This window comes from Rutidosis leptorrhynchoides, chromosome 7 (assembly GCF_046630445.1).
Source record: "Rutidosis leptorrhynchoides isolate AG116_Rl617_1_P2 chromosome 7, CSIRO_AGI_Rlap_v1, whole genome shotgun sequence".
Classification (NCBI taxonomy): domain Eukaryota; kingdom Viridiplantae; phylum Streptophyta; class Magnoliopsida; order Asterales; family Asteraceae; genus Rutidosis; species Rutidosis leptorrhynchoides.
In genome coordinates, this window is record NC_092339.1 from 52,336,671 (window position 1) to 52,353,331 (window position 16,661).

Here is a 16,661-nt window from a genome sequence, read left to right on the forward strand (position 1 = left end):
TGTATCTAAGTGCATGTATTGGTGTATGTATGTTTGTCTGTCTTGTATCTGTACCTAGGTATATATATCTACGAATGTATCTATATGTATTTATGTTTAAGCATGAGTTTTTTTTTTTTTTTTCATGCTTTCGTGTGGTATATATATATATATATATCGGTGTGTGTGTCTGTGTGGGTGGGTATATATGTATATGTATATGTATATGTATATGTATATGTATGTAGATGTAGATGTAGATGTAGATGTAGATGTAGATGTAGATGTAGATGTAGATGTATATGTATATGTATATGTATATATTTTGTTTGTCTGTATCTACCTGAAATTAAATGGTTATGTGCACTATTTTATTCATGCTCTTTGCCCTACTGTTGTGCATTACTGCTATATGTGTCCCCTTTATGGTTACTGTGTATGGTTGCTTCTTGCTAGGCGCTCATTACTCGTACAGGTACGTATCATTTGCCCTCTCTATTTCATTCTTATGAGCTCTTCGGGCCGGAGGTCCTTTAGGAAGCAATCTCTTTTGCGCTAGAGTAGAGGGAGGGACGACCTTATCTAGGCGCGGGTTCTATACCCGCGGGTGGAGTAGTGACTTCCTTCTAATCTAGGGTACGAGGAATAATTGTCTACACTCACCTCCCCCATACCCCACTTTCGTTGGATTGGGTATTGTTGTTGTTGTTGTCATATATGGACATTAAACAATTTCCATAAGTACCTTAAAAATCAAAATGATGGATTTTTTTATACTTTTTGACCGGCTCTAAAGGCTTGGTCATGATGGAGATGTTATTGTTTAACAAGTAGGTAGTTTATCATCAAGATGACATTCCATCGATCTGAGATTAAACAATTTCAACTGGTACATTTAAAAATCCAATAAAACTAAAAACGTGGAAATTAAATAACATAATTTTTTTTTTTTATTATTATTTACTTGTATAGGTAGATAGATAGACATAAATCAAGTCTGACTTTTGTTTTCATATAGACATCTAAAAAGTCTGGTCTTTTCATTCAGAGGCAGTGATCATCATCTCATTTGCTGCTAATTATCTTAATTTGAATCTCTTTATAATTTCATGAGATAACGTCTCTTATAGAGTCAGATCACCTCAGTGTGCCCTTCCAAGATATCGTAACAGCCACCAAAAACTTCACAACATTTATCGGAAAGGGAGGATACGGCCAAGTTTACAAAGGAGAGCTCTTACTCTCCGGGGAACTTAGGATGGTTGCTGTAAAGCGACTTAGTACTAAAGAGTCTAAAGGTGGTCAGGGGATTAAGGAGTTCTTAACAGAGATTCAACTGTTGTCTCGTTATAAACACCAAAACATCGTCTCCCTTCTTGGTTTCTGTAAACAAGGCGATGAAAAAATTCTTATATATGAGTATGCTGAGCATGGAAGCCTTGATACGTACCTGAGTAGGGCATGTACATTCACATGGAAGCAAAGGATTAATATATGCATCGATGCAGCTTACGGTCTTGATCATCTTCACAACCATGTTTCAGATAATCATAGAGTTATCCACAGGGATATTAAAAGTGGAAACATTCTGTTGGGTCACAACTTGAAAGCTATGATTGCGGATCTAGGACTTTCCAAAAGAGGTCTTACAAATGATAATGATAGTTATATTGTGACGCATGCGTGCGGCACGGATGCTTATTTGGATCCGGAGTATAGGAGAACAGGAATTCTTACTAAAGAGTCGGATATATATTCATTCGGGGTAGTATTGTTTGAGGTCTTATGCGGCAGGTTGAGCTACATGAATGTGCAGGACAATCGGCGTTATCTAGATCAACTGGCTCGAAGCTCCTACAAAGAACATAAACTAGAGGAAATAATTGATCCTAGTTTGAAAGATAAAATTGACTCAAATTCTTTGTTTACATATTCAAAGATTGCATATGAATGCTTACTCATTAATCGGCCTGAACGACCTGCAATAGCTACTGTGGTAAAACAACTCAAGGATGCATTGAAATTCCAGGTAAGTTCAAGTTTTCTAAATAATAAGTGGTTTTATTTTTTTGGGCATTAGTTTGGGATCACCTGTGGGGACTTAACCACCCACGGGTTCATCTCCCATAGTTGTATAATCCGCCCCCAACTACTGCCCTGGAATAAACCCGGACCAATCCGAGGGCATGGCCGGTAAAACTCCCCTCCCCGCTATCCCCGCATTAAGCGAAAGGCGGTCTGGGTGGATACTTTAGGTCAGGGATAACATTGAGTCAGTCCAGCGGAGTCGAACTCCTGACCTCTCGCTAAGAGAGGCAGGCCACTACCAGGTAAGCTACAAGTCAATGTTTAATAAGTGGGTTTATTACTTGGAAAATGATCTACAAGTTAAATCAAAACTTGGATGAGTTTTCTTGAATTGTTTGTGTCGTCAAAACCATCCCAATATAATCACGTGGTCGGGCATTAGTATATTCGCAATATGCCTTAAGCTCTCACTATAAACTTTTGTTTCCCTGTTAAAACAAACACACATTTTGTGGGAAGTCTGATGTGTATATTAGCATGTTATATGCTCACTTAGTAAAGTCAGTTCATTTCTTATGGTAGTTGGTGTTGCGGGTGATGTGTAGTTGTGGAGGAAATTTTGTTGAAATTAATAATTAATATTTCATATTTAATATTTAATAAAGAATAATCCTTTTTTAGGTTCGTAGAAAAAACTTCACTACTGACAACCACATTTAGATCCTTACTAGCAAGCAAAACCCCTGGGTAACAAGCCCCCTAAGCGACGAGACCTGTAACATGGTGAATTGTGCACACTGACGCCACCTCTAGTCAAGAGTCTAATTAATTCAATCTTGAGCGTTAAAAAGAATTGAACATGGGTCTTCTGCTTCATTACGAACTCGGTGGCCACTTGAGCTATGTTCAAGTGGTTTAATATTGAATAATCATTAACAATTAATAATTAATGATTAATTATGAGGGATACAAATAACTAATTTGAAGGAAAACTGGTAACTAATTAGGAGACAAAATCATGTTTTGGTTGAAATTCTAATCAATGGTTAAAATACAAATTAATGGTTGACAGCATCACATTAATCAATGGTGAAATTATGATTTAAAATAATTATGTAACACTTGAAATTGAATACGCTTACATAATTATGACTTTCTTTTATATATAGTTAGATTAGATATATTAGATTAGAAGTTAAATTAAATTAGATTGATACTTCAATAAAAGATATAGCAATTAAACAAAACTTAAACATCACATAAATTTAAAGAGAACCTAAAAAAAATGAAGAAGTAAGCATACTCTATAGCTCTCCTTTGTCCTTTGTCCTTTGTCCTTTGTCCTTCAGTTGTAGCCAACACCATCAACCTCATTTTTTACCTTGAACGGGTCAAAGTCAAAAATAGGATTAATAGAAAGAAAGGAGATCAGAAAGATAGGCGGACGAATTATATATGTTGGATGTTTCCTTGAGCATTAAGTAGTAGATCCCCCTTATTTTGGGAAAGCTGGTGGCCACGTGTGAATTCTTTCAACGGTACCAATTTCAACCAGAGGGTTTGATTTCCGATCAATTTCATTTTTCACTACGGTTCCAGCTGGGGATCCTTTCCTTTCATCTTCAATTATCAACTAATTTCAATTAAAAACCCTTTACTCCACTTCATCATATCCTTCGATGATCCTGCTCAGATGGGTGATTCAATTTTTATCGGCAGACTGGAAAGGGTATCGCAAAATATGCTCAAAGACGCTTTCGGTAAGATTGGTCCGATTAAGGAAATCAAATAGTAGTCATTTCAGCGTTTTGCGCTTATTTCTTTTGAAGAAATTGCACATGCTTCTTTGGCGATTCAAGAGATGAACGACTCGAATGTCTTCGGAAAACCTATCTATGTGGGCGGCCTTGTCGACGTGATGGTGGATTGTCCAGCTTTGAGGGTCATTCATGGTCAGTTGTAACGCTTGCCCCAAATCGTTCTATTGTCGAACGTTTAGATCTGTGTGTGCTCATTGTTGATTCAGCTCCTCTGGTGGAGGCCAAGGTTAAAGATTTCCTTTTCAATTGCAAGGCACGTATTTTGTTACCCGTGTACATGGCCAACGAAGGCGCCTCCCGGATGGCACCACCATGTACACCCGAATGTGGTCAACGAAAAGTGTGGTCTCAATTGGTAACACTTCCCACATCCTCACAAGTGGCCAACGAAGAGTGGACTTCAAAGTAATCACACTCACCACTTTCCCCAAACGCAATGTGGCCAACGAATACCGAGTCTTATATTAGGGACATCACTCACCACAATGCACCAAGTGGCCAATGAAGAGTAAAATTCTTCACAATCGGATAGTACTCGCCACTAACCCGCAAGCAAACAATTTATATACGCACACATATAAATACTCCACTCACCTTGAGCAATTAGGCGAGTCACAACCTCTCTAGGACTTTAAGCTTGATCCAAGAGCAAGTCACCTATCATATACACAACATCAAGCTATAAATACTAGTAGCTTGACCTAAAACCCATACGTGCAACTTTGACCCCAATTGCACCCAAAATCACCAACTTGGTCAAACAAGACCCAAACTCCCCAAATCACCAAAACTAGTGATTTGGTCCCAAACTCAACCTAAAACATCTTATGGTCAATTGCTAGGAGCAATTCATAACCCAAATCAACCAAATGACCCATTTTGACCCAAATCGGGTTTACACCCAAAATCAACTTTCAAAGACACCCATTTGGTTCCATTCAACAACAAAATCACTAATAATAGTGATTATGCCCAAATTGCAAGTCTACACATGACCAAAATATTTTACAACCCAAAACCCACCAACAAGGGTCAACCAGACCCACAACTAGCTTCAAACACCCATTTGTAAGCTAGATGGGTTTTATCAAGAACATGCAATACCAAACTACAACACCAAATTGAAAGAAAATCGGAGTTAGGACGTACCACTAGTATCACAAGATAGCTAGAAACAAGATGAACAAGGTTAACTCTTGCACTTTGGTGAGATTCAACCTCCTTCTTCTCCAAATCAAGCTTTCTCTCTCAAGAATTAGGGTTTCTCACTCTAGAAAGTTTGAGAGTGTTTGAGTGGGTGGAAAATGCAATTGAAATGGATCTAAAACTGATTGATTAGCTATAAGGCCATCCATGTGTGAAAAGACCAAATTGTCCCCACTTAAAACCCTTTAAAAACGCATTAAATCTCAGATCTGACGAAGGAACGTCATTCCTGCAAATGGAACGTTGTTCCTTAATATGATAACTTCGTTCTTGAAATGACCTCTCGTTCTGTTCAATGATACCCATTTCCTTGATCACAACGTCGTTCCTGGTTTTGGGACGTCATTCCTCCATTTGGAATGTCGTTCCTCCACTTCGGAACGTCGTTCCACCTACAGAAAAACCGAGGTGTTACATGGACCCTCTGTTTTTTATGGTGATGATCGAATTGGTGATACAGATGCTGCGACGGATACAGTTGCTTCGTCGATCCTTGGGTTGCAGACTAAGCACTTTACTCGAGGTGTTGGAGTTTTTGTTGATGGATATTTGATGTTGGTTTTTCTTATCCGGTGCTTACGGGTAAAAAGGCGGATGGTCATTGTAATTCTTCTGTTAAAGCTGGTTTGAGTTTTGATATGTCACCCTCGGTTATGTTTTCTTTAGATAAGATTCAAGCGGCTCCAGATTCTCAAGGCTTTCGCAAACGTAAACGAGCTCGTTGTTGAAGTTCAGGTGATGATATTATGGGTTCGGTGGGGTACGAGAAGGTTAATGGGGTGTGTGGTTCGATCGAATGTCTGACTTAGGGGCAGCTAAGGGTGGTCCTGATGATCAACCTGTTAGTAACATGATGGCTAATGTTGATGTTTCTCGGGTCGATTTGGGTCAAAGAAGAGAGCGATAGAAGATGGGTTGTGAGGTAGTTGTGGGCCGTGGAAGTTTTGATGGGCCTGGACATGTGTTTGATTTAGGCCTAGGTGAAGGTAATCCATCGGGTAAATCTTCTAGCTTTTTTGAGGAGGTGGCAAAAGAACTTGAAGGATAGGGTGGAAGGTAAATTGATTGGTCCGATTAAGGAAATCAAATCGTGGTCGTTTCAACGTTTTGCGTTTATTTCTCTTGAAGAAATTGCACATGCTTCTTTGGCTATTCAAGAGATGAATGACTCGAATGTCTTCGAAAACCCTATCTATGTTGGGCGGCCTTGTCGACGTGATGGTGGATTGTCCAGCTGTGAGGGCCTATCATGGTAACGCTTGCCCCAACTCGTTCTATTATCGAACGTTTGGATCAGTGTGTGCTCATTGTTGATTCAGCTCCTCTGGTGGAGGCCAAGGTGAAAGATTTCCTTTTCAATTGCAAGGCACGTGTTTTGTTTTTCAGTAAGATGGGTGCGTTGGTTCGGGTGATCGAATGTGACGATTTGAATTCTTATTCCAACATTCTTGCGAGGGGTCCAGTTTCGACGTGGTGGTTCCTTTTTCTCCAAATACTGAAGAGTTTTCAGGTTTGTTCAGGTGGAATTACGGGATTTTTCGGCCAAGTTTATTTTCGATGAGAACATTAGGAGTATTGATGGTAGGGTGGGTGTGGTGGTGAAGGTGTCTCAACCTTGGTCTGATTTGTTAAGCATTGGTTCTTTATTTGCTTTTGTTGACACTACTTGCGTTAAACATATTCATGAGCTTGTTCGGGTGACGTTGATCTCTTATACACTTGTTAAAGTGCATATTTGGGTCAATGAAATTCCAGACGTGTCGGTTGTGAAGAGATTGCAAGCTGTTTCGTTTTCCTGTAACTTTATGCAGGTAACTAATGATTCAATTTTAAAGGAAGTTCTTTCTTGTGGTTGTCCTAATGATTCGAGTGATCATTTTGGACCCTCTGTTTTTGGTGGTGATGATCTAATTGGTGATACACATGCTATGACAGATACGGTTGCTCCGTCGATCCCTGGGTTGCAGACTAAGCACTTTACTCGAGGTGTTGGCGGTTTTGTTGATGGAGATTTGATGTTGGTTTTTCTTCTCCGATGATTACGAGTAAAAAGGCGGATGGTCATTGTAATTCTTCTATTAAAGCTGGTTTGAGTTTTGATATGCCACCCTCGGTTACGTTTTCTTTAGATAAGATTCAAGCGGCTCTAGATTCTCAAGGCTTTCGCAAACACAAACGAGCTCGTTGTTGAAGTTCAGGTGATGATATTGTGGGTTCAGTGGGGTACGAGAAGGTTAATGGGGGTGTGTGGTTCGATCGAATGTCTGACTTAGGGGCAGCTAAGGGTGGTCCTAATGATCAACCTATTAGTTACATGATGGCTAACGTTGATGTTTCTTGGGTCGATTTGGGTCAAAGAAGAAAGGGATGGAAGATGGGTTGTGAGGTAGTTGTGGGTCGTGGAAGTTTTGATGGGCTTGGACCTGTGTTTGATTTAAGCCTAGGTGAAGGTAATCCATCAGGTAAATCTTCTAGCTTTTTTGAGGAGGTGGCAAAAGAACTTGAAGGATGTATTATGGTGGAAGGTAAATTGATTGGTTCGATCACACTCCCGAAGCAAAAAGAAATTAAGAGATCTATGGCGAAGAAGGTTCACGCGGAGGTGTCACAAAAGGTTAGCGCCGAAGGTTTGTGAAGTCCTCGTTTCATTTCCTACGTTTATTTGGTCTGTAGGTTTATTGGCTTTATTTTTGTGTGATCGTAAATTAACTCTCTTAATTTTGTTCGATAGTTTGGATGTTGTTTGTTTAGAAGTTATGTTTTGTGTTTTTGGGCTTCGTTGCCTTTGTTTGTATCATTGTTTCGAGTTTTCACTTTTTTATGAAGATCTCGAGTTTAGTTTTTATAAAGTTAAATAAAGTTCATGTTGAATTTTTTTTTGGTAAGAATCAACTTGCTTTTCTATTTTTCTTGTACCGTTGCATTCTCGAGTTTTTCTTTTAACATAAAGGAAAGGAAACAAACAACAACAACAAAGCCCAATCCCATATGCGTGGGGTATGGGGAAGGTGAGACGTAGACAATTATTCCTCTACCCTTGAATAAAGAGAATTCGTTTCTCCACCCAGAGTGAAACACTCACAAGAGTAGAGAGAGTCATCCCTCTCTCGATTCGACGGATAAAGAGATTGCTTCCAAGCGGACCTCCGGCCAGATAGTAAGGGGAAAAAACAGATTAAAAAATAATAGTGATTCTCGAGTTTTTATTTTAAGCGAAAAAGAAAAGAGAGTAGAGGATTAGAAAAAATAGTATAGTTATAATTTGTTAACAACACACTCTCGGATTAGAAATGATGGTAAAACAGTCTCGTCACCTTTCTTTTCCACTCCTTTTAACTGAAAAAAGAATTCGAGAATACAGCGTAGTGATTGACATACAACTAACACAAAAGTAAAAAAAAAAATAACAAAATTAAAAAATTGTGGAAACATTTATGAGTTTTCCTCTAATATTCCTCCATTAGAGGTGATTCTCACACACCACTTTTTTTTATCCATATACACTTTTGTATTATAAATTTATAATAATACCCCTGTATTTATTTAGGGAATTGCACTTATATTATTATTTTAAACATAAGTAAGGTTATAATCTATAATATATATAAAGCTCTAAAATAATGATGTCATCATTAAGTTAATTACTCTTTACTTTTTATAATGATGATGTCATAATTATATTAATTTAATTAAAAAAAATAATACGAAATCTTTTATAAAAATAAATATTAATCTCTCATAAATTGCAATTTTATTTTTCTAAGGAATTTAAAAGGCATTTATTATTATTAATAATTATAATTATTATTATTATTAAAAATATAAATATAAATATTCAACTTTGAGCGAACTTTATGTTTGTAAAATCAACGACAAATTTTTTAGTCGGAATCCGTGGTTCCACGGAGTAACACGGGCCAATAAATTAAATGACATTAACATTTACATTCACTCAATACCTAAAACATAACCGGTATTTTCACGGGTCATTTCATTAAGTGTGTATTCTCCCTTTCCGAATTTATGACCTACAACCACAACATCAAATTCCCAACAAACAAATGAAAACCTACAGAAAATCAAATCAAATCCATATAGCCCATATTACTTTGAACTTGATGAATCCCTACAATATGGATGATGAATAAGTGTGATCTTAAGGAAGAAAATTTAAAATAAACAATACCTTGGAACCCTAAATTAAATGTAAATCCACAACAAGCACAGTATCGGACAAGTATAAAAAAGAAGAAAGAAACTAGTCGGTTGTGTGTTTAATTTCAAATCAAACTGTCGGAATAATTCCTCCAGACAATCACATTGGGGCCCAGAGTAAAACCCACACCCGAGCCCCCGAATGATTCCTATCTATTATCTATTGTTTGTTAAAAGGGTGTCAATTTATTTATTGTATAAAACTGCAATTATGTCAAGATCAAGAGTTCAAAAGATCAACATGCTTAACAATATAACATTTGAATTTCAGGATGATATGGATAAAGGCCCTAAGCTGACGAACTATGAAGGGATAAAAGATTCTCCAAGGGATGAGCTTACAACAAATGCCATTAAGAAAGTCCTTATCAAGGGGGACACCGAGGTATTTACTCAACCATATTATACATTTATACATACATACATGAAATTGATCCAAACAGAAACAAATTTGAGATATGTATTTTTTTAATATTAAAATAATGTACAAATACAAAAATATATTTTGATAGTAGCTCTAAGCATTACACTAGCTTGGTGTAATACAAGTAACAATATTAGTATTTCACCAAATATATACAAATAATATTTTTATATATTTCTAGTAATGAGCAGTGTTACGTTACAGTTGATTGGTTCTACCGGTGAAAACACATCTGAGAGGAAATTAGAGGCGATATCATTTCAAGAAAATTGGATACCGATCAGTTTGCCTGAATCCTGGTTATCTCTTTATCTTTTTTTGACATTTTCATAAGAAAGTTTGTTTAGGCCTAATAAAGCAACGACGATGACATAATCTTGATGATTTAGGACTTGCAGTTTGGTTGATTAGGGCCCTGTTTAGATAAGGGTTTCAATGTATGGAAATGAATATAAAAAATTGAAAATGAATAAGAATGATACAATCTTTTATCTAGGAAAAAAAGAGAAAAGATAAACGGGTGGTTTTACCCTCGTGTGTAACGCAGACGAATGTCAGTTGCAAGGGACTGTTCAAGCAGATATGTAAACCACAACTGCTGACCTAGTATATCAATAAAAAAAAGTTTAGACACTGTCTACAAATAATTTTACATTAAAAGATAAAAAGAAAACACTACAACTTGACATGTGCACTTAAATATTTAAAAACATAGCTCCCCTGGCTGAACCCCTCACGCACAATACCACAACAGTCTGCGCATAATCTGGTTTTACAACAGAATAAGGTCCGTTTGATTGATAAAACTCATAGAACTGTAATGTAAGTAGAATCTTAAATTTATTGTATATTCTGTAATCCTGTATGGTTGTAAAGTACAGTTCATATTTTGTTACACTGTTACTTTTGCATGAAATTTTATAGAACTGAAATTTTTTTTAAAAATTATTATTATATCTGATAGCATATGAGGTAACACCGTAACAGTTTACTAACCGTGGCATTTATATTATTACTATCATGAATATTATTATTATTATTGTTAGATTATTATATTAATATATTATTGATACATTATATTATATACTAGATTTGTTTTCCATTATTATTGATATCACTTTTAAATTTTAATCTTTTTCACTTGCGAACACACTCAGTAATCTGTATATGTAAATTCCCTGATATAATTGTTTAGTGTAAAAGATATGACGTACTGGTCAGACCTTGGTTTCTTGGATTTGTGTGTTCTAAAATGTCTTGTTATGACAACAGGGATGACGGTGTTTCAACGTCAAACCAGTCCGAGCCGAGTGTTGTTACAAAGTTAGTTGCTACTGGTGCACGTGATTCTAAAGGGGTGGCAGATGAGATATTTTGGGAACACATGGGTATTACTGTCAACATTCTTCGAATGAAAAAGTCAGACTACAATAGAGGGCAGTTACATTTGCTAGATGACTTGCTGATTAAGGTATGCTACTTTTTGTTGACTACTACTGCAAAGCTAGCTGGCTACCGGATTAAAACTTAAAACTACTATGTATCATACATAAATACATTTTAGACAACTTTCGGTATAACTTTTGACTAAACTTTTTGTTGTCCGGTTTGAGATAAAATACTAACCCAAATTAATAGACCTAATTTGGGTAAATTGGCGGAAGTTTAATAACATTTCTTTTTCTCCAACGGAACTGTCATGTTTGTTAACAAGATTACAAGAAGCATTTGGTTGTTATTAAAGCACTTTATTTTTATTTTATATTTTCAGGCAAAAAACTTGAAATAAAAGATAAGAGTAATATCAACTATTGTATAAAAGTAGGATGACCTAGGTTAGAATCAAACATTGTATAAAAGAAAATATCAACTATTTTTTTTGCTATGTATTTTATTTCTTTTTTTACCATGTTCATTTTTCTGGATGGTGCTAGTCATAAAAAACAACTCTTTTTTGTTGCAGTGTTTCTCACTTTTAAGAAAATTATTGGATAATAATGGAGGTGGGTTTGGAGATTCATATATGAGTCATTGGGTGGCCGTAGTGGAGCTCTATAAAGAGGTTATAATCTCAACCAAAGATATAATATAATAAATGTCTAACATTTTTATCTATTACATCTCAAACTTCAGTATATGTATATGTAGGTTACTGGTTGCACTGAAGATGCATCGGGGAGACTTGTATATGAATCTGTTACCTGCATTAGAATTATGATATCCAGTGTAGCACAACATCTGAAAGCTTCCAAGGCCACCAAACATGCCGAGGTGGCGACAAACACTCTTAGAAAGATGTTGGATCATGCTAAAGCTTTAGGTGTCATAGATGATTTGCTTTCATGTGTAGCGACTTGTGGTAAAAGTCTCATGTCTGGTTCTTCAAATTTGTTACGTGCAGCTTGTGAAGCATGTGAGGCTATTTGGTCACTAATACATGCTTTTGAGATTCATTCTACAAACGAAGAGGCACCTGTATTTCCGTTAAGCTCGATGTATTCCCACTCTCTGGATCAGATTAATATTAGGTCACTGATACATGCTTTTGAGATTCAATCTAGAAAAGAGAATGAACCTGTATTTCCATTAGGTTCAATGTATTCCAACTCTTTGGATCAGATTAATATTAAAGGAGATGAATATGGACCATTGATGGGTACAGATTATGGAAAAATAGTGGAAACTGTGACGCAAGAATTCCTCAGGTCTGATGATATAAGGGTTGCTATCTTCTATTGTCTTCGCCAGCGCCTGGAAGCCTCATGGTCTTCTGTAATTCAGGTGATAACTAAGGCTTTCTGTATAAAGTTAAGTCCTAACAGTTGGATAATGGTTCTAAATGGAAAATTTTTGTGGTACATGTCACTACGGGTCAGGCTAACCCGAAAAACATCAAGTCATAACCGGTTATTTTACTTAGCGAAGTTTACTTTGAGATAACCCAAATCATTTATAAAATTTGGTGAAAATCAGTCTTTCGACTTCTGTTTTGCTGTCCCTGTCATTATCATCATGATCCCCTGTTTGTCAACCTTCCTGCTCATCCTGACTCACTGTGTTACGTGATACGTCACCATATTAAATAAAGTAATCTAATAAGTACTTCAATTGATTAAAGCTAATTCTACAACCTTTTCAAATATAATGGTCTACTTCCATGAGTAATACGATTTTGGAGGTTGTTTCATTTGTAATACACTCGGCAATATCGGACCTGTCTGATTCCGATTAGACCCTTTTTGATCTTCTTTATTTTATTTTACTCTTTTGACCCAGATAAGAGTATGAAAATGTATCCAAACCGACAACTCACTGATAAGTAGTTAATCATGCATTACCTAACCTGAGGAGTGGTATAATTTCTATTTTCAGATAATCTTACGGTGTTGCCTGCATAATGATTTGGTTGCTAGAGTTTTATGTGGTCTCTCTAGTTCATGTTCATCAGTGGTTGGTGGAGGTGGTGAAAATACAATCATTTCAGAGGTTTTTTCATTAATATCTCTTTGTGCTTCATTCAATACAGATCCTCAACAACAAGACACAAACAACCTGAAAATCGAAGTATCTGATCCAAGTGACTTGGTTCTACATGCATGCCTTTTATTAGCTACAGTTGCACAATCCATAGATGATCGGTCTAAAGGATATACTGCAGTAATTATGCTTACATCATCACCTGAAACTCAGCAGTCTCGCCTCTCTGACCTAGCTCACCATTACTCTTTGTGTGATGGAATACAGAATTTTCGTCCCCATTCTATGTCGGCCATGCTGGCACTTGGATACATGTGCTCCCTTGAAAATAATGAGCCCATTGCAACGTCAATTCGTGAAATAGTCGTTCCTTTGATCCCACCGAGTACCACACTTTGTGATTATCTCAGGATGTCAATTACAGACGCTCAAGGTGGTAAACTCATGCTCTCATACTGGCGCGGGATCAAGGATGGGTGCGTGGTTTTGTTGTATTTCAGATTACTTTGGGGTGGACCTTTAGCTACTATTCAAGACTTGGGTAGCTGTGATATTCCCCAAAGTCTTATTAATTTGTTAGGAAACAAGCAGCAGCAGCAGCAGCAGCATTCAAATGAAATTGGACTATCACCTCTTGGGGTTTACTGGGCAGTTAGTTCATTACACATGTGTCTTAAAGGAGGAAGTTCAGTTTTTCGCCAGGTGTTGATTACAAGTGAAAATGTAAAAATAATGTGTGATTTAATATCTGATGTCCATCTTAAGCTTTTACGCTATTGGGTTGGACCTGGTGGAGGGAAAAGTGGAGTCAAAGAGACAGTTGATCAAGTAGTTAATCTTTTGAGGTTTCCATTTGAGGCTTCTGAGAAGAGTATTGAACTTGGAGACATGGACTCTCAAAGTAGGAAGGATATGGTTATAGAAATAAAAGCAAGCATGGACCAGTATATTCAAATCCTTTTAGAGGTATGCATATATCTATATTTACATATATTTTGTCTTTAAAGTTTTGCAAATAATTAATGCTATTAAATCTTTAGGTAGGACTTCCTGGGCAAATAATCAAGTGTTTGGAACATTTGGAGTCCAAGGATACTGAACAACCTCTTGAGCTTCTAATCTTAATGATAGATCATCGTTCACTGGTTGTTGAACTTGTTAGGAAAGGACTCTTGAATCCAATTTTAATGAAAAGCTTACTTGATGATTCATCACCAACTCAAGTCAAGGTGAAGGCTCTGAAAATAGTTACAGGATTAGCCGAAATGGACAAGGTCAGTACTTGCTACTGTATTTGGTAAAGTCTCAATCTTCTTTTATATTAGTATAGGCCCGCTTACACATGGTTACGCATCATGTTATAAGATAAATTAAGATAAAGTCTTAAATAAAATTCAGAACTCTGTGTTAGAGTGAAGATGTAAGAGTACAAAACCCATAAATAACATTTCGAACCAAATCTTATTTTTCTATAAGGTAGTTATCACTTTTCAATAAGTAACCTTAACTAATAATTTCAAGGAATTGAATCATTGCTTGAAGGTCTTATTAAGTTTTATTATAAATGAAATTCAATATATTGCAATTCCAAGTTGTCTGGTATCGTAAATTTTGTAGAAATAGAAATAGGTATAGCCATGTTAAAAGCAATTATGATATCATCATTATTTTGTGTTAATGAACAAGCATTTGGACGCAGGAGTTTTATGAGCTAATAGATGGAGCAGATATATTACAACAGTTGAAAGCTTTCCTTACACATGACGATCCAGAAGTGCGTGCTTGGACGTGCACGGCTATAGGATACATGTGCATGCGTAGCTCCTACTTTTATAGCTTGTTGGTAAGCATTAACCATTATTTGTTTACAAAATCCTGCCATAGATATTGAAACATCATTCTATATTTTGCAAACACCATTGATCATATATGTGTGTTCTTGATGCTCTTTATATTATAGGCAAAACACAACATCAGTAGCCTGTTGGTTGACCTGTTATTCGATAAGGATGTCTTCCCCCGTGTATGTGCTGTATTTGCTGTAAGATGCCTCTGTGTTTTCAACTAGTTATTCTGCAACAATAAGTTTTATTATATACACTGGATGAGCACTTCCATGAGATTGTTTACTTTGTATAGATTGGTCATATGACACTCTTCAGTGAATATTTCTATGAAGACCTGAGGAGATGTATACATCAACTTGCAAAACTGTTGCTTTCACCAGGGATGCATAACATAACGAAGAGGAATGTTGCTGCTTGTCTTAACAATCTTTCTAAACACTCGGATAAACTTAGTGAAGATATGATCTCTAAAGGAGCAATGGAGGTAGGTGTACCTATATATATATACTATCATCTTTCATTTATACATATCTGATACAAAAACTTCATGTATAGTACCACCTTTGACTATCTGGTTTGACATGTATGTCTTTTACGTGGTGGTCCCTGCAGGCTTTGTTAAAGGTAGTCACAGATTACTCTGTTGTTGCACTCGACCCAAACAGGATTGATGACGTCAAAGAGTCACCTCTACAACGCACTCTTGAGGCATTAGCTACAATGTGTAAACATCAACCTTGTAGACAGTTCATCCGTTCATCACATGTGTACCCAGCCATAGGAGAACTACGTGACTAACCCATCGAAGACATTGCCAGCTACTCACATCTCATCTTCAACAGAGCCTCTGAAGAGACCTAAAACTTATCAAGTGATGTACAACTTCCATTTAGTACTTTTAAGTTGTTAAAACAGGTCCTTTCATAAGCATTGTCTCATTTCTACTACGCTTAATAATTACTACATAATACATTAATAATTATTGTTGGAAATATAAAACATAAAAGAAAAAAGATGACGGAGTTGTGAGATGGTATGGTAGGAGTGCTGGACAGATTCACTTCTATTTGATTATGATAAACGCAATCATATATGGTCACCATGACTACATCGGGATCTGACCTTAATTTGATCATATTGTGGAAGATTGACAGATTTTGATGACCTTTTTTTGTATTTTAATGATTAATTTAGTCTGTTTAGATACAAAATAACTCTGTAGTAACTAATTACTAGATGTGAAGTGAGATTCTCTAATAAAAAAGGCTTCATTTAAACGATTCCAGGTATAAATCTCTCTGAATCAGCAGTTATACTACTCAAAAACAACATGTGGTTTAATACTGTATGTCTTTTAATGATTTACTACTACTATTTTGTTTGTTTAATGAAAGTGGCAACTGATAAGGTACTCATGGTCTATCTTATCTGTCCATATATATGACATTGAAAATTTCAATTTTTTTAAAAGATGTTTATTATTAGTAATAATAAATTGGTCCGAATAATGAATCGAAGGTCGACATCTGGATGATTAACTTTCAGAAACGGGCAATTCAACTTTGACGAAGAAACTGGCATCAACTTCGGGACCTTTTATTAAAAAATGGTGAGGTGATGAAATTGAAAGCCAAAGGTCGAGATTTGGATTAAATGTGAGATGAT

General features: G+C 36.3%; 2 protein-coding genes across 2 annotated transcripts; both read left to right on the forward strand.

Moving 5' to 3' along the window:
* The first annotated feature begins 898 nt into the window (after positions 1 to 898).
* On the forward strand, positions 899 to 14,193 carry LOC139859229 (serine/threonine-protein kinase TIO-like). Its single transcript, XM_071848024.1, has 8 exons — positions 899 to 2,008; positions 9,520 to 9,633; positions 9,877 to 9,971; positions 10,945 to 11,143; positions 11,636 to 11,734; positions 11,821 to 12,249; positions 13,045 to 14,093; positions 14,190 to 14,193. Exons 1-8 carry the CDS (start codon positions 1,238 to 1,240, stop codon positions 14,191 to 14,193), a joined length of 2,760 nt encoding a protein of 919 aa, XP_071704125.1. The 5' UTR covers positions 899 to 1,237.
* Positions 10,473 to 16,188, forward strand: LOC139857150 (serine/threonine-protein kinase TIO-like). Its single transcript, XM_071845877.1, has 6 exons — positions 10,473 to 10,494; positions 14,190 to 14,423; positions 14,849 to 14,992; positions 15,110 to 15,190; positions 15,289 to 15,480; positions 15,609 to 16,188. The coding sequence occupies exons 2-6, from the start codon at positions 14,274 to 14,276 to the stop codon at positions 15,792 to 15,794; spliced, it is 753 nt and encodes a 250-aa protein (XP_071701978.1). The 5' UTR covers positions 10,473 to 10,494; positions 14,190 to 14,273; the 3' UTR covers positions 15,795 to 16,188.
* The last annotated feature ends 473 nt before the right edge of the window (positions 16,189 to 16,661 follow it).